The 24,083-nt window shown below is 38.6% G+C and overlaps 6 protein-coding genes across 6 annotated transcripts; 3 read left to right on the top strand and 3 right to left on the bottom strand.

Moving 5' to 3' along the window:
- Positions 1 to 275: 275 nt before the first annotated feature.
- On the top strand, positions 276 to 1,077 carry hbbe1.1 (hemoglobin beta embryonic-1.1). The gene is made up of 3 exons (XM_039686026.2): positions 276 to 441; positions 533 to 755; positions 862 to 1,077. The coding sequence occupies exons 1-3, from the start codon at positions 350 to 352 to the stop codon at positions 988 to 990; spliced, it is 444 nt and encodes a 147-aa protein (XP_039541960.2). The 5' UTR covers positions 276 to 349; the 3' UTR covers positions 991 to 1,077.
- A 4,651-nt stretch (positions 1,078 to 5,728) lies between these two features.
- LOC120489291 (hemoglobin subunit alpha-1) lies at positions 5,729 to 8,286 on the bottom strand. The gene is made up of 3 exons (XM_039686037.2): positions 6,625 to 8,286; positions 6,318 to 6,525; positions 5,729 to 5,923 (listed from the first exon to the last, which is right to left on the bottom strand). The coding sequence occupies exons 1-3, from the start codon at positions 6,717 to 6,719 to the stop codon at positions 5,795 to 5,797; spliced, it is 432 nt and encodes a 143-aa protein (XP_039541971.2). The 5' UTR covers positions 6,720 to 8,286; the 3' UTR covers positions 5,729 to 5,794.
- A 123-nt stretch (positions 8,287 to 8,409) lies between these two features.
- Positions 8,410 to 9,218, top strand: LOC120489283 (hemoglobin subunit beta). The gene is made up of 3 exons (XM_039686028.2): positions 8,410 to 8,574; positions 8,666 to 8,888; positions 8,995 to 9,218. Exons 1-3 carry the CDS (start codon positions 8,483 to 8,485, stop codon positions 9,121 to 9,123), a joined length of 444 nt encoding a protein of 147 aa, XP_039541962.1. The 5' UTR covers positions 8,410 to 8,482; the 3' UTR covers positions 9,124 to 9,218.
- A 3,201-nt stretch (positions 9,219 to 12,419) lies between these two features.
- On the bottom strand, positions 12,420 to 14,508 carry LOC120489292 (hemoglobin subunit alpha-1-like). Its single transcript, XM_039686038.2, has 3 exons — positions 13,404 to 14,508; positions 13,097 to 13,304; positions 12,420 to 13,012 (listed from the first exon to the last, which is right to left on the bottom strand). The coding sequence occupies exons 1-3, from the start codon at positions 13,496 to 13,498 to the stop codon at positions 12,884 to 12,886; spliced, it is 432 nt and encodes a 143-aa protein (XP_039541972.2). The 5' UTR covers positions 13,499 to 14,508; the 3' UTR covers positions 12,420 to 12,883.
- A 530-nt stretch (positions 14,509 to 15,038) lies between these two features.
- On the top strand, positions 15,039 to 16,106 carry LOC120489281 (hemoglobin subunit beta). Its single transcript, XM_039686025.2, has 3 exons — positions 15,039 to 15,470; positions 15,562 to 15,784; positions 15,891 to 16,106. Exons 1-3 carry the CDS (start codon positions 15,379 to 15,381, stop codon positions 16,017 to 16,019), a joined length of 444 nt encoding a protein of 147 aa, XP_039541959.1. The 5' UTR covers positions 15,039 to 15,378; the 3' UTR covers positions 16,020 to 16,106.
- A 1,440-nt stretch (positions 16,107 to 17,546) lies between these two features.
- On the bottom strand, positions 17,547 to 19,214 carry LOC120489290 (hemoglobin subunit alpha-1). The gene is made up of 3 exons (XM_039686036.2): positions 18,699 to 19,214; positions 18,392 to 18,599; positions 17,547 to 18,299 (listed from the first exon to the last, which is right to left on the bottom strand). The coding sequence occupies exons 1-3, from the start codon at positions 18,791 to 18,793 to the stop codon at positions 18,171 to 18,173; spliced, it is 432 nt and encodes a 143-aa protein (XP_039541970.1). The 5' UTR covers positions 18,794 to 19,214; the 3' UTR covers positions 17,547 to 18,170.
- Between the last annotated feature and the right edge of the window lie 4,869 nt (positions 19,215 to 24,083).

Genomic DNA, 24,083 nt, shown 5'->3' with positions numbered 1-24,083 from the left:
GTATTATTTATTTCAATCAATACACAATCTATGACATCCTATAACAATAATCGTTCTTTACAAAACGTTGACATATTAAAATGTTAGGCTAAAAACATGATACGGCCTATTGTTGTTTCCCCCCCCCCCCGGCAAAATGTTGTTCAGTCTTTGTAGATATTAAAAAGTAAGTATGATATGCATCTCTTGGATGGACGTGGTTGAACCAACCCACAAACGTATCACCCAATAGCCTGCTAAGGGGTGTGGTGACGAAACGCATTTAAAAGTACATCTCTGACACTATCTCCTCACAGGATTCTCCAGCTTCTGTTAAAGGCGTTTAGTCTGAACATCTAAAGTCGGAAACATGGTTGAGTGGACAGACTTTGAGAGGGCCACCATCCAGGACGTCTTCTCCAAGATTAACTACGACGTCGTTGGTCCCCAAGCCCTGGCAAGGTATTGAGTCTTAGCAATACTTTAACTTTAAGGCAGAGTAGTTTTGAAACTGTACTCTGATAAAATGATTTCTTCTCATTGTGTTTCGTAGATGTCTTATCGTGTACCCCTGGACCCAGCGGTACTTCGGCAATTTTGGAAACCTCTACAACGCCGCTGCCATCTTGGGAAACCCCATGGTTGCTGCTCACGGTAAAACTGTGCTCGGTGGCCTGGACAGGGCTGTGAAGAACATGGACAATATCAAAGCCACCTATGCTGAACTGAGTGTGCTCCACTCCGAGAAGCTCCACGTAGATCCTGACAACTTCAGGGTAAGTTGACGCTCAAATAACGTTCATTAATAGGCTAAGTCTTGTTCTGACTTCAATATTCACGCATCTCGTCTGTGAATGTATCACTGCTCTCTGTCCCCCATAGCTTTTGGCTGATTGCTTAACCATCGTTGTTGCTGCACAACTGGGTGCTGCATTCACACCTGCAGTCCAGGCCGCTTTTCAGAAATTCATCGCCGTCGTGGTTTCCGCGCTTGGAAGACAGTATCACTAGATACTAAACCTGCTTGTGCACAGAGGATCATCTGATGTTTAGAATATGTTCTTCTGAGTTGAAGCAAATAAATATTTCAATATTCAACATTCAGTGCATTGTGTGTTCTTTCATATTCGCATGAATTCACTCTTTGTGTCTTTGGGATTGCTTCTGCTGCAGACAACCTTTGATTTGAAAATAAAACAAAAACTGTCTCCAACAGATCATCTTATATTAAAAGGCAGCAAGTTCGTGCACGCACCTCTATAATAATACTGTTGTTGAAATAACCGGTAACACTTTATTTTGATAGTCCACTTTAGACATTATTTTAACTATAAGTTACTTTGCAATGCATGTCAACTAACTTTCATTAGAGAACAGACTGTCTGCCTAATATCTAACACTTTATTTCGATGCTCAACCAACAGGTTTTCTTCTAACTGTAAGTTTGGCAACTACAATTCAACTTATTCTACTAACCCGAACCATAAACTACAGTTTACTGACAGACAACTAATACTCCAATGAGAGTTAGTTGGCATTTAGTTGCAAAGTTAGTTCAGTAGAATGGCTAAAGCTGACTATTCGAAATAATGTGGAACCAATTATTTAAATAACCGCAATAAATGCATTAGTCCAATTTCAAACTCTAATTAAACAAACACACAAAAGAAAATGAACCACTTTATGTAGGCCCTACAGGATATTATATGCATTTAGTCAAATAATGTCCTCAAAATTGCATTGTGCCATCGCAAACTAAAATGAATTTATATTTAGGGTGTTGGAATATATTTTCAGAGAGGTAATAGAGTTTGAGAGTTTCACGGTGCATTTAGCCTTCAACATAGTCCAAGGAGCTCGTTAGAAATAGACACAAATAAAGACAAATATCAGCCTTTCAATGTTCATTGAAAAACCATTATAAGATGTTTTAATCGTCTATGCCAAAAACATAATCAAAATCGTTGTTGCTCGTTGTTGCAGAGTTCACTGATGGTGTTATTTTGTTCAGAATAAGACGAATTATAATAATTTGATTTTAAGGCAATGATAATAATAATAATTAAAATAATAATAATAATGATAATATAAGACATTTGAGTGTATTTTCAATAATGGAAATTAAACAATAGAATGCACCAAATAAACAGTTTCGATGGGGTTTGTTTAACCACCTTTATAATATTAGGTTTACGTATTGCACGTTGAAAAATAACTTTAAATGTTCTTTCCAAACGAGAGACGCCTCATTTGTTAAATATAAAAATGGTTCACAATTGAAGCACAACAGAGCAGATTTGTTTAATTGAAATCATATTAAACACGAATTTAGTTTTCAGCCTTCATCCTCTTTTTAAATTAAATTTAAGTAAGTAAGATTTATTTGTATAGCACTTTTCTCAGATGAAGTTCACAAAGTGCTTCACAACAAAAGGAAGCATTTACATTTAGGCTCAACACATTCTCACCCCAAGGCGTCACCTTTGACCATGCTTCAATATTTGACGTTTTAGGCGCCTTTTAGCGTCACTTACATGACGCGATCCTACGGCGTCATCTAACTGACGCTAAAGGAAAGCGTCAGTTAGAGGACGCGGTTAGGTTTAGGTGTGGGGTGGGGGTAGGGTACACACGATCCTAGGGCGTCATCTAACTGACGCTAAAGGGCGCCTAAAGCGTCAGATATTGAAGCATGGTCAAATGCTTCCCAAGGCGTCAGTTAGGTGACGCCTTGGGAGTGAGAATGGGCTGTTAGGCTACATTACATCACATAAACAAATTAAACAACACGCAGGCTACACAGACGAGCCTAACCACCATACAGTCTAGTTAAAAGCCTCTTTAAAAAGCAGAGTTTTCAACTGAGTTTTAAAGTTTTCCACACAATCCAAGCAGCGTATGGAAGGAGGCAAAGCGTTCCACAACCTGGGTGCAACAACTTGAAATGAATGGTCCCCCTATAGTTTTAAAATGTGTAAAGGGGGCAACTCTCTGGCCTGTTGATCTCAGACTACGTGAGGATGTACGCAGTTCGTATGTATAGCACGAATGTCATTTCTCGTGCCATTTATACGCCAAAACAGTTTTTGCGTCTATATGTTAGGCCTACGCGTTTTTTCGTGTGCATATGATACGCACTTTTTGGCGTGTAATACGCACGAACTCTCCACCCCTCCCCACTAAACCTACCCCAGGGTTTTTTAGTGCGTAGCATATACCAGCCCATTCTCACCCCCAAGGCGTCACTTAACTGACGCCTTGGGAAGCATTTGGACATGCTTCAATATCTGACGCTTTAGGCGCCCTTTAACGTCAGTTAGATGACGCCCTAGGATCGCGTGTACCCTACCCCCACCCCACACCTAAACCTAACCGCGTCCTCTAACTGACGCTTTCCTTTAGCGTCAGTTAGATGACGCCGTAGGATCGCGTCATGTAAGTGACGCTAAAGGGCGCCTAAAACGTCAAATATTGAAGCATGGTCAAAGGTGACGCCTTGGGGTGAGAATGCGTTCATATACACGCAAAAAACATTTTTGGCGTATAAATGCCACGAGAAATGACATTCGTGGTATAGATACACATTTTCATGAGACTATGTTGCTGTATCAGATCAGAGATGTATGGGGGTGCCTGTCCTTGTAGGGCTCTAAAAGTTAGAACCAAAATTTTTAAGTGCATTCTAAATATCACTACCAATGGAGTGACGCTAAAACTGGAGTACTATGTGCCATTTTACTCGTGTGGGCAGCACAATTTTGGACAGTCTGGAGACGACAAAGATCCTTCTTAAGGCAAATAAAAAGACTGTTACAATAGTCTAAGCGAGACGAGATAAAAGCATGAATGATCATCTCCAAATCGGCTTTTGACACCAAGGCTCTTATCCAGTGGTCACCAATCTCGGTCCTGGAGGGCCGATGTCCTGCAGAGTTTAGCTCCAACCAGGTCCAACACACCTGCCTGAAAGTTTCTATTATGCCTAGTGAGACCTCGATTAGCTGGTATAGGTGTGTTTAATTGGGGTTGGAGCTAAACTCTGCAGGACACCGGCCCTCCAGGACCGAGATTGGTGACCCATGCTCTTATCTTAGAAATGTTCCTTAATTGAAAGAAACAGTTTTCGAGTGTTTCTCCAGAGTGTTTCAAGTTGTTTCGAGTGTTTCTCCAGAGACATGGCCGCATCAAAAACAACACCTAAGCTCCTGAGACTCGGCTGAACAGAAGAACCTAAGTCACCAATGTTTTTCTTTATCTGAGGGATGCTCTGCTGCTCAGGGGCAATAATTAAAGTTTCAGTCTTGGCTGAGTTCAACATTAAAAAGTTGTCATTTAGCCACTGCTTGATCCTACTCGGACAGTTCATTAAAGATGACAGTTTAAATAACTCGGTAGGCTTAAAGGAACAGTATAATTGAATGTCATCTGCATACAAGTGATACGAGACATCCTGAAGCTGGCTTATTATCTGTCTTAGAGGGAGTATACAGAAGGAAAAGAATCGGTCCCAGGACAGAACCCCGAGGAACACCACTCGAAAAACCTGCAGTATGTGACATGTTCTGATTTATGATTTCATGTTCAGAACATGTCATATACTGCAGGTTTTTCATCTACCTTACCGGTAGAAGTTTTAGTGTTTAACACTAAAACTTCTACCGGTAAGGTAGATGAAAACTATTTCAGAGGTGATCCAGATATCCCTAATAGAGCCTGAAGTTGCATAATATTGTGATCCATAATATTGTGTTTAAAGGTCCATCTGTCTTGTAAATGGTGTAAAAAGTAGCCTACCTAGAAATTGTTTATCAATTCTAAATTTAATACATCTAATTTACTCAATTAAACGTCACCAAGACAGCAACATAGTGTCGGTCCAGATGCGCCCACATCTGGACAGTGTGGAATCCCATGTGTACCAGATGTGGGAAGTGTCTGAAGCTATGGTCTGAAGTAGCCTCTAAAAAAAAAACAAAGGAAATTAAAATGATCATTTGGACTTAAAGGTTGATTTGTTCTTGAAGTACATTAAAATAAAAGATTTGAGTAAACTATTGTGCTTAATTTCAGCAAGCTGATTTTATTTTGATATTCAAATTTTGAATACTGTTGTAAATACTAATCGTTCGGTCGTGAGTGAACATAATTTCAATTATGGTTATAAATTATAATTAAAATAAACTGCATGAGACATCCATATCTGTGACTATATTTTACACTGATATTGATTTCATAGTTTATTGTTACTGTAAGTTTAACGACAAGAGCTCAAACCGACAGGGAAAATATTTTCTTAATAATTCATGTGGCAATGAATGATCAATATTCGGCATTGTTAAAATACACAAACTATGCTTAAGGCTGAGGAAGCCTGAAGCAATCTCTCTCATGTTAAGGTTTTAAAGTTTAAAGTTGTTTAAATGTATCTGCTCGTTTATTTTTGTGGTTGGTTGTTTTATTGTATTTTAAATGCTAGATTGGTAGCCAAAACTGTTCATTATGAGTATGAGATAAAACAAGATCACTTTCATGTTCATGATGGCAGTCTTAGAATGTATTAAACAGTTATAAACAACAAGTGTTGTTCTGATGTTAGGCCTAAATGCATATTTCGTATATCTTCACTCGTTTGTCTTCTAGTTGTTATGACAACAAAAAGCGAAGTTAAAACATAATTTACTAAAAGATACTGACAGGTTAATTAAAAATATGCAGCAAAGACGTTTAGTTAAAGTTTTTCATACTCGTTTATTGCATCATAATAAGACAGAATGTTTATACAGGCATCCGTCTGGTGTTGAACAACCACGCGTGCTCATCTGTACTTCTCGGCCAGAGCCAGAGACAAAGCAGAGAGGAACTTGTCCATAGCAACATGGGCCTCAGGAGTGAAATCGACGGGGAACAGAATTGCCAGAACCACGAGTATGTTGTGGGACAGAATCTATGGGAAAACACAGACAGCGAATTCAGGTTACAGCAACTACGAGAGTATGTCAAAATTATGACGAAATGGCATGGTTATATACAGCCCATTCTCACTCCCAAGGCGTCACCTAACTGACGCCTTGGGAAGCATTTGGACATGCTTCGATATCTGACGCTTTAGGCGCCCTTTAGCGTCAGTTAGATGACGCCCTAGGATCGCGTGTACCCTACCCCCACCCCACACCTAAACCTAACCGCGTCCTCTAACTGACGCTTTCCTTTAGCGTCAGTTAGATGACGCCGTAGGATCGCGTCATGTAAGTGACGCTAAAGGGCGCCTAAAACGTCAAATATTGAAGCATGGTCAAAGGTGACGCCTTGGGGTGAGAATGCGTTGTTATATAGGCTACCTTGAAATTGGCGGGATCAACTCTCAGCCTGAAAGCATGAAGCTCGCTGAGGTTCAGAAGTCCAGCAGTAAGATCATCGATTTTGCTGACAGCCTCACCAACTCCACCCATCACAGTCTTCCCGTGCTTCTTCACTGGAGCAGAGCCGGGGCTCAGGTCTTTCCAGTGAGAGAAATAGGTTTTGGTCTGTGGGTAGACCGCCAGCATCCTATAGGCAGACACGTTAAATTAAACTACAGATACACGCCAAGAGAAAACATTAAGCTATGACTATTAACATATTACAAAACACCATAATAAACCTTACCTAGAAAGAGCATCATGTCCGATCTCGTCAGCTTTTCCTGAGACCTTGGCCCAAAGGGCTGTTACGGCAGCTTTGTCTTTGGCAGTGAGACTCATCGTGGAAGGATGACTTTAGTTTGCAGAAAACTTCTGTAGACTTCTGACAAGAGGACTGGCTGTTTTATACTGGCATCAGGAAGAAACACCCAAGACCCTCCTCAAACCCCCAAAGATGACTTATCGCTTTGGAAGACTTATCAACTTTTGAATGCCACACTTTATTTTACAATATAATTTGTAAAGCTGTATTTTTTATTCACTTTTATTGAATTACATAGCAATTAATTCAATTTATTACCGTCAATACTTGTGATTAATTACGATAGCCTATAGCTGCAATCCGCCATGACGTGCCCAAGCATTGGCGCCAAGACTTTAAAAAAATCAAGAGTGTAAAATAGATACGCACACACTAAAACACACTTATGTGGACATAACACAGATCAGGAGTTTGGTGTGTTGAATAAAACCAATATTTCAGATACAATTCAGAAAAACACACACAGCAGGGATTATAAGAAAATGCCTCGGATTTATACAAACCGTGGCACAATCCAAAATATATTTCGGGGAATAACCTTTCACATGTAAGACTGAATAGTCGTGTCTGGTTGTATTATATATTTTGTTATAACATTATGTTGGCAGCTATTTGACCACCACAGTCAGCTATTATCTAGCGATAATCAGAAAGGTGAGACCTTATAAGTTTACATGATTCTTATTAAGTCTCTTCTTATAGAATCTAAATCGAAAGTGAGTCTTGCTTGCAGTGAGCACGTGACTTTGACAAGACAGATCAGGCTGTCAGAATTAGAGACAGAGCTAAACGCAGTCCGATCTGATGTTGGCTAAACCATGTCTTCAGTTTCCCCAACTCTTCTCTAAAGAATATGCGATTTTTTAGCTTGCCATCAAAATCGTGGCTAATTTGTATATATTTTCTGCTACGCTATCTCACGACCTCACTCGTACGAATTCGTACGATTTGTCTAAACCCATGTGATGGGTAGATTTAGGGGCGGGGTCAGGGTAGGTCATTCGTACGAATTCATACGAATTGGCCAATTCGTAAAATATGTACGATTTAGCAAAAATCGTACTAATTCGTACGAGTGAGGTCGTACGAATTGTTACGAATTAGCCACCTCGTAAAATTCATACGGAGTGGCAACCAGGACAACACAAACCTCAAGGAAGGCTGAAGAGAGCCTGGACTGATCTTTGAATTTCCAAAAGAGTGCAGCTACCTCCTGTATTTTACTTAGGCCTATAATATATTATTGTAATACTCACTGTTTTAGTAGCCTAACTATTTTTATTACTATGTTATTCTACAGTTAACTATACTATTTGCTGTTATTAGCTGTTACAATACTTCAATAGCCTACTATAAAACAAACATGTAAGCGGAAATGAAGAGACATGTACAAAAATATTCGTAAAAAGCTATGCATTTATATCTATATGCAATCGATAGCATATCCTCCAATTACAATAATTGTTTATTAAAAAATTGTTGATTTATTAAATTGTGTTTTGAACAGAGCCCAGTGTAATTTGGCCTATTGTTGTTTTAATTTTTTTTTCCAGCAAATATTGCTAAAATAAACTGTTTAAGTTCAGTCTTTGTAGATATTAGAAAAGTAAGTAGGCTATGATATGCATCTCTTGAACCAACCCACAAACTTATCACCCAATAGCCTGCTAAGGGGTGTGGTGACGAAACACGTTTAAAAGTACATATCTGACACTATCTCTTCACAGGATTCTCCAGCTTCTGTTAAAGGCGTTTAGTCTGAACATCTAAAGTCGGAAACATGGTTGAGTGGACAGACTTTGAGAGGGCCACCATCCAGGACGTCTTCTCCAAGATTAACTACGACGTCGTTGGACCCCAAGCCCTGGCAAGGTATTGAGTCTTAGCAATACTTTAACTTTAAGGCAGAGTAGTTTTGAAACTGTACTCTGATAAAATTATTTCTTCTCATTGTGTTTCGTAGATGTCTTATCGTGTACCCCTGGACCCAGCGGTACTTCGGCAATTTTGGAAACCTCTACAACGCCGCTGCCATCTTGGGAAACCCCATGGTTGCTGCTCACGGTAAAACTGTGCTCGGTGGCCTGGACAGGGCTGTGAAGAACATGGACAATATCAAAGCCACCTATGCTGAACTGAGTGTGCTCCACTCCGAGAAGCTCCACGTAGATCCTGACAACTTCAGGGTAAGTTGACGCTCAAATAACGTTCATTAATAGGCTAAGTCTTGTTCTGACTTCAATATTCACGCATCTCGTCTGTGAATGTATCACTGCTCTCTGTCCCCCATAGCTTTTGGCTGATTGCTTAACCATCGTTGTTGCTGCACAACTGGGTGCTGCATTCACACCTGCAGTCCAGGCCGCTTTTCAGAAATTCATCGCCGTCGTGGTTTCCGCGCTTGGAAGACAGTATCACTAGATACTAAACCTGCTTATGCACAGAGGATCATCTGATGTTTTGAATATTTTCTTCTGAGATAAAGCAAATAAATATGTCAATATTCAATATTCCATGCATTGTGTGTTATTTTATATTCGCCTGAATTTACTCTTTTTTGGATTGCTTTTGTTGCGGACAACAGTTAAGTAAAAAAAAAAAAACAAATCAAACATTGATATAAACTGTTTCTAACAGATAATCTTATATTAAAATAGGCAGCAAGTGCTTGCATGACCTAATGTCTCTCATAATAATACCAACAGTTGAATAATACTGATCAAGTTCTATTTCAAAACTATAGGCCTGATTATATTTATTGCACAGGATGTTGAAATGCAGTTCTACAGAGTTTTACAGTTCATGGAGCCATACACATATTATCACAAATACAGAAGACAAATATACATTTTTCAATATTAATGAAAAAAAAAATCATGATTAAAAAAGAAATAAAATTGCTCGTTGTTACAGATTTCACTGACTGATGATGTTATTTTTATCAATTACAATAGCTTGTTTTCACGTGACGTCACGCCACTGCGTTGCCATGGCGCGAAACGCAGATGGAGGACAGGAAGTGATTTTCTATATTTAGGAAGCACTATAACACACTCAAAATGCCTATGTTTTGCGTCGTTTATGGTTGCTCAAATCGATCAAACCACGAGGAGTTTTTATCGTGTGCCCAAAGTTCTTGTTCATAAGAAGGGAAAATACAAGAAATTGACAGAAAAACACCTGGAAAAATGCCTTGCAAATCTACGTCTGCGGTCGGGAGGAGCCGAATGGGAAAATGCCTGTGTGTGTGCAGTGATCACTTCGTGAAATGTGAGTTAATACATTATTTATGTGGCTTAAAATTACATTATTCAGGTGTTTAAATACACTTATGTGGCTGTTTGTGTAACATACCAGTTGTTTCCGAACTTCAAAGTATGTCTGTAAGACGAGTTAGTTGCTGATATCTACAGCCTCAATGGCAGGCAGTATAGTAAAGTAGTATAGTACGGATTTTCCTCCATTGCTCTTCACTCCTTGCCCTCCATCTGCATTCCGTGCATCAACACAATCACGTGACTGCAAACCACCTATAACAAGAATACTTCATAATTGATGCAAAACCCTACGGTGGCCGAGAGAGTTCAACGTGTTGCAACCTAAAGAAGACGCAAGCAAATAGAAAAAAACGTGTGCAAATATAAAAACGCATGCAAATAGAAAAAAACATCCACAAATTAAGAAAACATCTTCATCAGTTTCACAACACACGTGTGCTCCAAGTACTCACAACTCAACCAAATACACAAAACGCGCTGCAAAAGCTCACAACACAACCAAATACAGAAAAGCTGCAAGTAACACAGAGCACAACGGAAATGTTTTCGGGGAACCAAATTAGTGACATAGCCGACTGGGACTTGCTTAATGCTCGTGAGCTTCCCTATGCCCTACTTCCTTCAAAGGGCAGACGGCAGAGCTCTTCAAGTGGGAATTTGGCGTGAGCATGGCACTAGTGTGTCATTTTATGTAGCGGAACTTGATGAAGGGAGCAACAACGTAATGTAATTATTTTTACCTAGGATGTTCCTATGACAATGCAGCACTGTTCTGACGACAGAAATATAATGATTAACATAACGGTTGCAAATAAATTATTTATTTTTTATTTTTACTTTACAAAAAATCTGTTAAAATATCCGTTTTATATATCTGTATGTCAGTGCCATACATTACCTAACATTTTTTAGGAAACTTTTCTTTTCTAAACATAAAAATGAAACAATTTGTATGGTGTAACTGATGTGTAGATTAATATCTTGCCTTCATGTTCTTCTTCTCTATCTTTTTTTAATTTAGTTTTCAGATCATTGTTCTTTTCTCATTTGTATTGTGATGACATTGAACATATTGTTAACACATGTTGTATATTGTACACAAGTTGTATGTCATAATAAATTGAATCTCTGTATTTTGCGGGGGAAAAGTTAAAAGAAATTAAATTAAATAAAGTAGAATTTTGAGCTGTAGCAAGGAGTATAGACGAACTATAAAAAAAATATAATATTACTTACAATATTATTTATTTTAATAGTATAGTTTATTTATAAAAAATATAGGCTTTGACTTGTCAAAAGTTTTTTTTTTGCTGTAAGCACAATATATAGCCTATATATATATATATATATATATATATATATATATATATATATATATATAGGCTAGATATCTCGTCCACGCTGCTGGCCAATGGAGGTCGACGTCTGCACCTGGCAGCTATCATGTCCAGTGTTGGGAGTAACGCATTACAAAAGTAATACATTACAGTAACATATTACTTTTTGCTGTAACGCAGTAGTGTAAGGCATTACTAATCAATTTTCAGTAATATTTTACTCGTTACATGTTCAGTGAGGCTTGTATTACAGTGTATTGTCTGCTTTTACTTCTTAAAGGCAACAGACTGTGTAAAAGTTTTAAAGCAGTCTTTTAGTGCCAGTTCAGAGCGGTCGCGTCTGTAACATTGTTTTTTCCTCATAAATGCGAACACGAAAACTAAAATAAAATGAATATTTTAAGTTCTATGGAGACTGGAGAGCCAACCCTTCCTCATCCGATTTGCGCAGTGTAATTAACAGAATTACAAAAAATCGATTTTGCCTCCTATTTTTTTGTCACGCATGAATGTGTGTCTTTTCCCTAATATTAAAAATAAAACATAGACTGATATTTGTCTAATGTCTGGAGTCCTTTAAGGAAGTAGCCTATATTTGTTTCAATATAAGTATTTTCTAAGAATTTTTATTTCAAGTTTTGACTGCAAATGTCATGTCCATAATGCTGGACTTCCCCAATTTTCAATAATTTATCCTCAACTAGTTTTGTGGTTAACTTCAAATGTTAACTTCAAATAATACTAATAGCCTAATTTAAAGATAAGGCAGCATTGGATCTGGACGGTAAGGAGAATAACGCTGGAGTTGGAAGAGGTTTGTCGCGATTCTGTAGGTTCGTGGATCTGAGTCGTGTGGCGAATCGCGATTTCGGTTTCATATTGCATATCGTTACAGCCCAAAAGTTAAGTTCTACTTAGTTATTTTGGTGGAAGTAACTCAAAAGTAATACATGAGTAATGTAACGCATTACAATTCTGAGACAGTAATATTGTAAGGTAATGAATTACTTTCAAATAACAGTAACAAGTAATACCTAATGTATTACAGTTTGGAAGTAACTTGCACAACACTGATCATGTCACAGGCAGCTCGCTCACTCGTAACATTGTGTTAATGGTAGGCTACATGTACTATTTAAATAACCATAACTTTATACTTATGCATAATAAGTGTATAAATAAATAATCATCCAGATAATTATAGCCACGTTATGTGAGACAGCGCCGTATCTCTCTCCATTTGCTATAGCCTACTTGAAAGCGATGTTTTAAAACATAATTTACTGACAAGCAGACACGGACAAGTAAAGGCAAGACACCCCAGGTGAAGGGTAAAACAACTAAAAACTAATATGGCAACTGATATCACCATACAGTTGATTAATTACATTAAAAAATGCAAACATTTCTGAAATGTTGTTTAAATATGCAAATGCAGCAGGTTTATGAGTTGATAAAATATGTAGCAAAGACGTTTAGTTAAAGTTTTTCATACTCGTTTATTGCAACATAATAAGACAGAATGTTTATACAGGCATCCGTCTGGTCTTTAACAACCACGCGTGCTCATCTGTATTTCTCGGCCAGAGCCAGAGACAAAGCAGAGAGGAACTTGTCCATAGCAACATGGGCCTCAGGAGTGAAATCGACGGGGAACAGAATGGCCAGAACCACGAGTATGTTGTGGGAAAGAATCTACAACAGGAAAACACAGACAGCGAATTTAGGTTACAGCAACTACGTGTCGAAATTAAGACGAACTTCCATGGTTATATATACCTTGAAATTGGCGGGATCAACTCTCAGCCTGAAAGCATGAAGCTCGCTGAGGTTCAGAAGTCCAGCAGTAAGATCATCGATTTTGCTGACAGCCTCACCAACTCCACCCATCACAGTCTTCCCGTGCTTCTTCACTGGAGCAGAGCCGGGGCTCAGATCTTTCCAGTGAGAGAAATATGTTTTGGTCTGTGGGTAGACCGCCAGCATCCTATAGGCAGACACGTTAGATTAAACTACAGATACACGCCAAGAGAATACATTAAGCTATGACTATTAACATATTACAAAACACCATAATAAACCTTACCTAGAAAGAGCATCATGTCCGATCTCGTCAGCTTTTCCTGAGACCTTGGCCCAAAGGGCTGTGACGGCAGCTTTGTCTTTGGCAGTGAGACTCATCGTGGAAGGATGACTTTAGTTTGCAGAAAACTTCTGTAGACTTCTGACAAGAGGACTGGCTGTTTTATACTGGCATCAGGAAGAAACACCCAAGACCCTCCTCACACCCCCAAAGATGACTTATCAAGCTTTGGAAGCTTTTAGCAACTTTCTAATACCCCACATTATTTCACAATATAGCCTACTTTGCAAAGCTGCATTTTTTAATTCACTTTCATTGAATTAACTAGCAATTAATTGAATTTATTACCGTCAATACTTGTGATTAATTATGCAAGTAGCAAGTATCCATGCAAGTAGCCATGACGTGCCCAAGGCGCCACCAACAAACCCGGTGGTTTAAGACTTTGAAAAAAAACAAGATTGCAAAATAGATTGGCCTACGCACACTAAAACACACATTCTTATGTGGACATAACACAATAAAACCAATAATTCAGACACCATTCAGAAAAACACGGGATTAGAGGACAGAAGAAATAAATAGTCCTCGGGTTTATACAAACCGTGACACAATCGAAAACATATTTCGGGGAATAACCTTTCACAGGTAAGACTGAATAGTCAAGTCAAATATAGCATATTTATATAGCGCTTTTCACGATTGTATCAAAGCTGCTTCACAGAATCAATCAAGACAACTTAACAGTGTTTCATGGTAAAAACAGCCCGATCTCATGAAAGTTCGTATCTAGGTAAAAAAAGAAAATCAAGTTCGGTAGAGCTGATCAATGGTATGATGGGTCATTTAATTTAAATATACCCATAAATAGTCGTGTCTGGTTGTATTATATGGTTATATCATTATGTTAGCAGCTATTTGGCCACCACAATAATAGCTAGCGATAATGACAGAAAGGTGAGACTTTATAAGTTTGCATGATTCTTATGAAGTCTTATATAATGTTATGAACTAAACTAAATCGAAAGTGAGTCTTGCTTGCAGTGCAATGAGCAGTGACTTTGACAGGACAGATCAGACTGTCAGAATTAGAGACAGAGCTAAACCCAGTCCGATCCAACCCGATCTGATGTTGGCTAAATCATCTGTCTTCAGTTACCCAACTCATCTCTAAAGAATATGCGATTTTTAGCACGTCATCAGATCGTGGCCATTTATATTTTTCTTTCATTTAACTTTGTCTTTATCCAGTGGCAAGCAGGACAACACAAACCTCAAGGAAGGCTGAAAAGAGCCTGTACGTGGACGCACCTCCTTCCTTTAGCCTATGTTATTGTAATACTTAGCCTACTACTTTATTTACTATTTGTATTATATGTTATTCTAGTTATGCTATGCACACAGTCTTGCCCGGTCCGATGTGGGACTCGTTGATGACAGGCAAAACGCGGCAAATGAGGTGTCTTAAGTATCTCTATGAGAGAAGAAGCAAACAATTTGTCTAATATAGACGTCAGAGAAAAACGAAGAGGCAGATATGAGAAAACATACCCTCTTTTCATACTACATTCTGTTCAGAGTTTATTCCTTCATAGGCTATAGTCTACATTTATGTCTATCCTAATTAGGCTACTACTAATCATCCGATTACAATAATTGTTCTTTAAAAACTGAGGGCATTTAAATTAAGTTTAGAACAAAATCCAGTCTCGTTTGGCCTTTTCCTGTTTCAGTTTATTTACTGGCAAACTACTGTTATTAACTGTTTAAGTTAAGTCTTTGTAGATATTAAAAAGTAAGTATGATATGCATCTCTTGGATGGACGTGGTTGAACCAACCCACAAACTTATCACCCAATAGCCTGCTAAGGGGTGTGGTGACGAAACGCATTTAAAAGTACATCTCTGAAACTCTCTCCTCACAAGATTCTCCAGCTTCTGTTAAAGGCGTTTAGTCTGAACATCTAAAGTCGGAAACATGGTTGAGTGGACAGACTTTGAGAGGGCCACCATCCAGGACGTCTTCTCCACGATTAACTACGACGTCGTTGGTCCCCAAGCCCTGGCAAGGTATTGAGTCTTAGCAATACTTTAACTTTAAGGCAGAGTAGTTTTGATACTGTACTCTGATAAAATGATTTCTTCTCATTGTGTTTCGTAGATGTCTTATCGTGTACCCCTGGACCCAGCGGTACTTCGGAAATTTTGGAAACCTCTACAACGCCGCTGCCATCTTGGGAAACCCCATGGTTGCTGCTCACGGTAAAACTGTGCTCGGTGGCCTGGACAGGGCTGTGAAGAACATGGACAATATCAAAGCCACCTATGCTGAACTGAGTGTGCTCCACTCCGAGAAGCTCCACGTAGATCCTGACAACTTCAGGGTAAGTTGACGCTCAAATAACGTTCATTAATAGGCTAAGTCTTGTTCTGACTTCAATATTCACGCATCTCGTCTGTGAATGTATCACTGCTCTCTGTCCCCCATAGCTTTTGGCTGATTGCTTAACCATCGTTGTTGCTGCACAACTGGGTGCTGCATTCACACCTGCAGTCCAGGCCGCTTTTCAGAAATTCATCGCCGTCGTGGTTTCCGCCCTTGGAAGACAGTATCACTAGATACTAAACCTGCTTATGCACAGAGGATCATCTGATGTTTCGAATATGTTCTTCTGAGTTGAAGCAAATAAATATATCAGAATGCAATATTCAGTGCATTGTGTGTTCTTTCATATTCTCGTGAATTTACTCATTGTGTCTTTGGGATTGCTTCTGCTGAAGACAACCTTTGATTAGAAAATAAAACAACTGTTTCAAACAGATCATCGCTTATATTAAAATAGGCAGCACGTTCGTGCAAAACCTAATCCGAATAGGCTACCTCTCATAATAATATTTGAAAGAACTTTAATAATGCAGATTAGGTCTAGGCTATATTTCAAGTTCTTTAAACAAACAGACGAAATAAAACGAACCATTTAATGCACATGATGCAATATAGTCTTTCTGTAAAAGAATAATGTCCTAAACATTGCATTGTGCCATCTCAAACTAAAATAAATTTACAATTATATACAGGATGTTGAAATATATTTTCAGAGATGTAATAGTTTAAGTGTTTACAATTAAATTAGCATTTTCCCTAAATAGTCCAATGAGCTTATTAAAAATAGATAGGCTACAAATATTAACACAAATTCATGAAGACAAGTATCAGCTTTTTAATGTTTATAGCCTACACGTTGCCATATTTAATGTTTTAATCGTCTACGCTAAACATAAATCAAATAGCTCTAAAATTTACTCGTCGTCGCAGTTCACCAATGATATGTTTTTTTCATCAAATAGAATAATTAAAATTAAAATTATAATTTGATTTAAGGAAAAGTCCTTCATCCAATTTTTTAAGTTGAAAGTCCACCCGTCTCGTACAAATTGTGTAATAATAATAATAATAATAATAATAATAATAATAATAATAATAAAAGTACCGAGAAATTGTTTTTACGTTTATTAATTAGTTTTGGTCAATTTCATTTTTTAAATTAAATTTCAAAGTATCTAAAACAAATAAGATTAATTTAATGTAGTATTTAAAGTTGATTAGTTTATTTGTTTTTAAAGTATTCAAAAGAAAAAAGAATTAAAATATAAATATATATATGCTATATATTTTTGTATTATTTATTATTCTGCTTTGGTCAGAGTTCTCTCAATGCTGAAAATGTAGATTCAGGACACACCATTAAAATGAAGCCTATGAAACTATTTAGGCCTACAGAAATATTCAAATATCACGTAAATGTGTGAGATATAGTAAGCTATTGTTATGTGCATATTATTTTCAGCAAAGGCTGATTTCGCTTGATACTAGAACACTGTTGTTAATTCTAATCGTTCACATTAAAATTCAAATTGAATAGGTTTCAATGATGGATATCTTTTAATTCAAATAAACTGCATAACTCGTTCATCGGTGACTATATTTTACACTGAAATTGATTTAATCGTTTATTTTTAATAAAAGTTTGATTGCACGAGCTCAGAAAGACATCGGGCAAATTAGTAATTTATATATTTATTTATTTTAAATAAGAGGATATATTTATGTCATAATGACTAGTGAAATATGCTGAAAAATACAATTGTAAGAATTATGCAGCCCCCCAAAAATTATAGACCGATGTTAGGCTACTCACTAAGGTTCAGAAATTATTTTGCAATGCTTGGTAATTCAAAGGTTATAAAGTTGAAAGTTGTTTACCTTTATTTGCATAAGTTTATTTGTTGGTTGTTTTAGGTTTTATTTTAAACTTTGCAGTAAAACTGTTTACAATGGGTATCATGCTAAAACAGCATTATACTTTCATGTTCAAGGTGGCAGTCTTAGGCTATCTATTAAACGGTTATAAACAATATTGTGTTCTGATGTGAGACGGCGCCGTATCTCGTCTCTCTCCATTCGCTAATTGTCTTCATTTCATATAACAACAAAGCGACGTTTTACAAGCAGACACAGGTGAATAGGATAAAACAACTAAAAACTAATAGGCAATAGATATCACCATACTTCCCAGGCTGATTGATTATATTTAAAATTGCTAACACTTCTGAAAGGTTGTTTAAATATATGCAAATGCGGCAGGTTTGTGACTTGATAAAACATGCAGCAAAGACATTTAGTTAAAGTTTTTCATACTCGTTTATTGCAACATAATAAGACCGAATGTTTATACAGGCATCCGTCTGGTCTTGAACAACCACGCGTGCTCATCTGTACTTCTCGGCCAGAGCCAGAGACAAAGCAGAGAGGAACTTGTCCATAGCAACATGGGCCTCAGGAGTGAAATCGACGGGGAACAGAATGGCCAGAACCACGAGTATGTTGTGGGACAGAATCTATAACAGGACAACACAGACAGCGAATTCAGTTTACAGCAACTAGAGAATGTCGAAATTAAGACGAACTTTCATGTTTATATATAGGCTACCTTGAAATTGGCGGGATCAACTCGCAGCTGGAAAGCATGAAGCTCGCTGAGGTTCAGAAGTCCAGCAGTAAGATCATCGATTTTGCTGACAGCCTCACCAACTCCACCCATCACAGTCTTCCCGTGCTTCTTCACTGGAGCAGAGCCGGGGCTCAGATCTTTCCAGTGAGAGAAATATGTTTTGGTCTGTGGGTAGACCGCCAGCATCCTATAGGCAGACACGTTAAATTAAACTACAGATACACGCCAAGAGAAAACATTAAGCTATGACTATTAACATATTACAAAACACCATAATAAACCTTACCTAGAAAGAGCATCATGTCCGATCTCGTCAGCTTTTCCTGAGACCTTGGCCCAAAGGGCTGTGACGGCAGCTTTGTCTTTGGCAGTGAGACTCATCGTGGAAGGATGACTTTAGTTTGCAGAAAACTTCTGTAGACTTCTGACAAGAGGACTGGCTGTTTTATACTGGCATCAGGAAGAAACACCCAAGACCCTCCTCACACCCCCAAAGATGACTTATCAAGCTTTGGAAGCTTTTAGCAACTTTTGAATGCCACACTTTATTTCACTAAAGGCTATATTTTGTAAAGCTGTATTTTTATCCATTTTATATTGAATCAATTAGCAATTAATTAAATTGAAGTTAATTGATTTATTACTTATCCATCTGTTATTTTAATGAAAAAGCTTAGGCCTACATAAGGCAGTAAACTGTTTTGTTTTACATTTTGAGGAGCTCCACAGAAAAACATATAACTTTCCACATACAAGCCATTTAAATATTACACTTTTTTGTGATAGCATGGTTGTTCTGTTCTTTCTTTCTTTTTCTTTCTTTCTTTCTTTCTTTCTTTCTTTCTTTCTTTCTTTCTTTCTTTCTTTCTTTCTTTCTTTTCTTGTATTTTTATATTTTGTATAATATGTCAAAATGACTTGATTTAATCACATTTTTCCAAATAAACTTGTCAAATAAACATTGCAAAATTTGTGCCACGCCTTGCTGAGAAATGTGTGCTATCTTTGAAATGTCCTGTTATCAAACAGAGTTCTAGTCTGTGGGCGTCTCACTTATGTGTAGATAATTCTGGAGCTCGCAGTTCAACAGCCTTTTATTACTTGCAACAGGACTTTGGAAACTATATAGAAATATACACCTGACATGTTTAGTTAGCTTATACTTTATTTTGTAATTCCATCAACCTAATAAACAAATAAATAAATTCATAATTTGATGAATCCAAACATGTTTTGAATGCAGATTAAATTACCAGAGGGGACACTTGCCATCAATGTGTCTAGACCCTTAAATACCATCATTCAAAAACTATCTCATACAATTTTTATGTTCACTCTCTCTCACACACACACACACATTTATATACTGTACAGACTGTATAGTCCTCCGGAAAGTCATCTATTACTGCCTTGCGCTGTTGAACTGTTTATGAGACACAGATATCAAGTCATATCGTATCAGTTCTTCTTCAGTTTAAGTTAATTTTGGCTCATTAAAGCTGCTTGTGTTGTGGCGCTGATAAGTACGAAGTGAAAAGCTAGTTTTCAGATTGGATTAACGTCATTTGAACAGAATTTCTTACATGTTTTGCAGATGGGCGAGTGACATAAATAAACACGAATAAACCAACAGTGGTATAGCAGCATTAAAGTTTCTAACTGATCATGGTTGAGTGGACAGGCCATTAAGTCTGTAAGGGGGAAAATTGGTGCATGTGATCGGTGAGTGTGTCCAATCTGTTGATCCAACCCGATCTCACGACCAAGTGGTATGAATTCGACGAATGATTAAAAAGTGGCTTGATCTGCAAGCAATGTGTTTGCCTGCTTTTACATCTACACGTGTTCCTCGTCAGATGCTTCGTTGTGTACCCTAGGACTCAATGCTAATTTGGCCCATTTGGCTCCAAAAGTGTTCTTGCATTCATTTTGGGTAACTCGGGTCGCCAGCATGGGAAGCGGGCATGCTAACAAGGACGCTAAAGATTGCAGATTCTTTTTAATGAAATCTGAGAGGTTTCTGAACCAGCCATAGGCAGCAATGCCATTGCAACTTTAAAGGCCCAGAAAGGTAGTTAAGACATTGTTAAAACAGTTCTGTCATGGCAACTCTCATGGTAATGGCTATGTTAATAAACCACTGTAGCAGATCTATACAGGTGGAGCTGGGGAAGATGGAGGGTTTTTGAAAGCATGCTGCATACTGCTAACAGCAACACACCTGTATTTTTTTAATCCTTTAATCGGAGCAATAACAAGACAAAATCTCACTCATCCAAAATCTCAGAAATAACCAGTAGCGGAGTGCAGCCTTAAGGAGAGACTCAGGAACAACTTTTAGACTGCACCAGGACATTTCTAAATGGTTAGTGGATCCATTTATGTAGTAGTTGTTATGGACTTACATTGATTCATCTCATCATCTCTGCATGTACCGTCATGTTTAACTTTTGCACAAGTTGACACAGTTCCCTGAGGTCTTTATAAGGTAGCTGTGACATTTTTTGTCAAATAGTGCAGCCAACAGCAGAACACTTTGCATGCTTTGCTCAAATTTTTGTCATTGTGTTAGAACTGGTAACATTGTTGTCGCTTGTGAAAAACCAAATGACGTGCTGGAGGAAACGTGCTGATTAAGGGGCGGAAATATTATTATAAGATTCCCTTACATCAGAAGGGGAACAAAATCTGATCGGCTTATTTTTTGACATGCTTGCAGAGAAAACAAGTACTGAAACTTGCTTCTGCAAATACTTTCACAGACACTGCTGTGAGCATGCAAGACAAGCTGCTGCTGTTGATGTTCAATAAAGGACCCCCCCCCCCAACAAAGCAGGAGACAAGAGAAAAGGGCAGAGCCCTCTTCAACACAAACTTCTTATCTGATCATTTAAAGGTTGTACAGCCAAAATTGTTACGCATTTGTAAAGCAACATTTCATCCTACACAGTTGCACAGGGTAATGGAAGAAATAGACTATACAAGTAATATACATATGCTGTTGATTGAGAAAACAAGCTGCTGCATTGACAGATATACATATCTGCAAAATGATGACACAGACAGGAGACAGGAAGGAATTGTACAAACACCGGTTCTATCGCCAAAACATATGTCCTACTTTTTTTTTGATGGGACTGCATGTTTTAATATCTATGTGTCCATTGGCTAATGGCTACCCTGCCAATCAGCTGAACACTAGTGACCTAAGGCTATGTGCGCCTTGGCTACCTTGCCCACCAGCTTAACACTAGTGATGGCTATATGCACCTTGGCTACCTTGCCGTCCAGCTTCAAACTAGTGAACTGAGGCTATGTGAGCCTTGGCTACCTTGCCCACCAGCTTAACACTAGTGACGGCTATGTGCACCTTGGCTACCTTGCCGACTGGCTTAACACTAGTGACCTAAGGCTATGTGAGCCTTGGCTAGCTTGCCGTCCAGCCTAACACTAAGGCTATGTGCGCCTTGGCTACCTTGCCGACTGGCTTAACACTAGTGACCTAAGGCTATGTGTGCCTTGGCTACCTTGCCGACTGGCTTAACACTAGTGACCTGAGGCTATGTGAGCCTTGGCTAGCTTGCCGTCCGGCTTCACACTAGTGACCTAAGGCTACGTGAGCCTTGGCTAGCTTGCCGTCCGGCTTCACACTAGTGACCTGAGGCTACGTGAGCCTTGGCTAGCTTGCCGTCCGGCTTCACACTAGTGACCTAAGGCTATGTGTGCCCTGGCTACCTTGCCGTCCAGCCTAACACTAAGGCTATGTGCGCCTTGGCTACCTTGCCGACTGGCTTAACACTAGTGACCTAAGGCTATGTGTGCCTTGGCTACCTTGCTGACTGGCTTAACACTAGTGACCTGAGGCTATGTGTGCCCTGGCTAGCTTGCCGTCCGGCCTAACACTAAGGCTATGTGTGTCTTGGCTACCTTGCCGACTGGCTTAACACTAGTGACCTAAGGCTATGTGCGCCCTGGCTAGCTTGCTGTCCGGCTTCACACTAGTGACCTAAGGCTATGTGAGCCTTGGCTACCTTGCCGTCCGGCTTCACACTAGTGACCTAAGGCTATGTGCGCCCTGGCTAGCTTGCTGTCCGGCTTCACACTAGTGACATAAGGCTATGTGTGCCTTGGCTACCTTGCTGGGCAGCTTAACACTAGTGACATAAGGGTATGTACGCCTTGGCTACCTTGCTGACTGGCTTAACACTAGTGACCTAGGCTATGTGTGCCCTGGCTACCTTGCCGTCCGGCCTAACACTAGTCACCTAGGCTATGTACGTCTTGGCTACCTTGCTGATCGGCTTAACAAGAGTGATCTAGGCTATGTGCGCCTTGGTTACCTTGCTGACCGGCTTAACATTAGTGACCTAAGGCTTTGTGCAACTTGGCTACCTTGCCGACCGCCTTAACACTATAGTAACCAAAGGATATATGTGCCTTGGCTACCTTGCAGACCGGCTTAACACTATTGACCTAAGGCTATGTGCGCATTGGATACATTACCAACCGGCTTAACACTTGTGACCTAAGGGTATTTGTGCCTTGGCTACCTTGCTGACCGGCTTAACACGAGAGTGCATGCTATGTGTTCTTGTGAGAACAACAGATACAACTTTGCAAGCTGATAGAGACCCTTATACTCTTATTTAATAAACATAAGCCATTAGAAGCAATAGTGAATGAAAGCGTGGTCTGAAACTGCATCAACATGCATTGCATAGCAAATGAAACATTATCCTTGAAATGAGAGCATGCTTTTTTTGTAGCCAAAAATGTAATCCCATTGAATGTGAATGCTAATTTTACTTAAACCATCTCATCCATAGCTTAGACGACATATACTCTCAGGTACAAACAATAGACCATTCTCTGCTGCATAGACACAACTGCATAGCACTTCAACTTAATAAATCACTCCACAATAATATAAACATGAGGCTTAGTTTAACTATTTTGATTGTTCTTTTTTGCATGATTCAGACACAGTGAGCATCTGAATCAACCTCACACATGTAGTAGCCTATAGCTAATGAAAATATTGCTCTTGGAAATAAAATGAGCCGTCATGACTAAAATTCGTATCAAAGAACACAAAGAATGGCCTTCTCAGCAGCCATAGTCGCAACTCTTGCGTCATCAACGTTGTGCAGTGCAACGTTTTGTCACTCTGTTCAGTTTTATAAATTTGTAGGCGATCTAATTAGACATTAGTATAACTAAAATAAATAATGCTAGGTAATACTCTAATTGGGATGTCTAGCTGAGCCATTAATATAACAAACTAAACAAACCCTGACAAACATAGACACTTGATATTCTTATTAGATAATTGCATTTGAAAGATTTTAATTTAATAAAAAAAAAATGTGTTCATGACCCAAGTTTCTGTTGCATTTACACTATTCTGACCCTAAGGATCACTGTGGAGAAGGGTGTCGGATCGTTTCGAAGCCTCGAAACAATACGGCACATTTACTTCAACGGTTTCAATGTTTCACGAAGCATCAATCTGCCCACTACTTAGGGTAATACAACACAATATGTGCAGAGATGTGGAATAAACACCAATCACTTATCTTAGATGCTGGTTCCAGATGCGTTCTAAAAGTGCACTGCATGCTACTGCTAACAGCAACACACACTGGCGTTTCAAACATTGTTTGAATGTTGA

This window comes from Pimephales promelas, chromosome 3, assembly GCF_988280905.1.
Source record: "Pimephales promelas chromosome 3, fPimPro1.hap1.1, whole genome shotgun sequence".
Lineage (NCBI taxonomy): Eukaryota > Metazoa > Chordata > Actinopteri > Cypriniformes > Leuciscidae > Pimephales > Pimephales promelas.
The sequence above is the reverse complement of the archived record's forward strand: the minus strand, read 5'-3'. Positions and strand labels throughout refer to the sequence as shown.

What these genes read in the sequence shown, in the direction of transcription:
- hbbe1.1 (XM_039686026.2), top strand. Translation starts at nt 350, where the DNA reads ATGGTTGAGTGGACAGACTTTGAGAGGGCCACCATCCAGGACGTCTTC. An exon ending in GGTCCCCAAGCCCTGGCAAG is followed by an intron (nt 442 to 532) that starts GTATTGAGTCTT and finishes TGTGTTTCGTAG; the next exon opens with ATGTCTTATCGTGTACCCCT. An exon ending in TAGATCCTGACAACTTCAGG is followed by an intron (nt 756 to 861) that starts GTAAGTTGACGC and finishes TGTCCCCCATAG; the next exon opens with CTTTTGGCTGATTGCTTAAC.
- LOC120489291 (XM_039686037.2), bottom strand. Translation starts at nt 6,719, where the DNA reads ATGAGTCTCACTGCCAAAGACAAAGCTGCCGTAACAGCCCTTTGGGCC. An exon ending in GGACATGATGCTCTTTCTAG is followed by an intron (nt 6,526 to 6,624) that starts GTAAGGTTTATT and finishes GTCTGCCTATAG; the next exon opens with GATGCTGGCGGTCTACCCAC. An exon ending in TTGATCCCGCCAATTTCAAG is followed by an intron (nt 5,924 to 6,317) that starts GTAGCCTATATA and finishes GTTTTCCCATAG; the next exon opens with ATTCTGTCCCACAACATACT.
- LOC120489283 (XM_039686028.2), top strand. Translation starts at nt 8,483, where the DNA reads ATGGTTGAGTGGACAGACTTTGAGAGGGCCACCATCCAGGACGTCTTC. An exon ending in GGACCCCAAGCCCTGGCAAG is followed by an intron (nt 8,575 to 8,665) that starts GTATTGAGTCTT and finishes TGTGTTTCGTAG; the next exon opens with ATGTCTTATCGTGTACCCCT. An exon ending in TAGATCCTGACAACTTCAGG is followed by an intron (nt 8,889 to 8,994) that starts GTAAGTTGACGC and finishes TGTCCCCCATAG; the next exon opens with CTTTTGGCTGATTGCTTAAC.
- LOC120489292 (XM_039686038.2), bottom strand. Translation starts at nt 13,498, where the DNA reads ATGAGTCTCACTGCCAAAGACAAAGCTGCCGTCACAGCCCTTTGGGCC. An exon ending in GGACATGATGCTCTTTCTAG is followed by an intron (nt 13,305 to 13,403) that starts GTAAGGTTTATT and finishes GTCTGCCTATAG; the next exon opens with GATGCTGGCGGTCTACCCAC. An exon ending in TTGATCCCGCCAATTTCAAG is followed by an intron (nt 13,013 to 13,096) that starts GTATATATAACC and finishes TTCCTGTTGTAG; the next exon opens with ATTCTTTCCCACAACATACT.
- LOC120489281 (XM_039686025.2), top strand. Translation starts at nt 15,379, where the DNA reads ATGGTTGAGTGGACAGACTTTGAGAGGGCCACCATCCAGGACGTCTTC. An exon ending in GGTCCCCAAGCCCTGGCAAG is followed by an intron (nt 15,471 to 15,561) that starts GTATTGAGTCTT and finishes TGTGTTTCGTAG; the next exon opens with ATGTCTTATCGTGTACCCCT. An exon ending in TAGATCCTGACAACTTCAGG is followed by an intron (nt 15,785 to 15,890) that starts GTAAGTTGACGC and finishes TGTCCCCCATAG; the next exon opens with CTTTTGGCTGATTGCTTAAC.
- LOC120489290 (XM_039686036.2), bottom strand. Translation starts at nt 18,793, where the DNA reads ATGAGTCTCACTGCCAAAGACAAAGCTGCCGTCACAGCCCTTTGGGCC. An exon ending in GGACATGATGCTCTTTCTAG is followed by an intron (nt 18,600 to 18,698) that starts GTAAGGTTTATT and finishes GTCTGCCTATAG; the next exon opens with GATGCTGGCGGTCTACCCAC. An exon ending in TTGATCCCGCCAATTTCAAG is followed by an intron (nt 18,300 to 18,391) that starts GTAGCCTATATA and finishes GTCCTGTTATAG; the next exon opens with ATTCTGTCCCACAACATACT.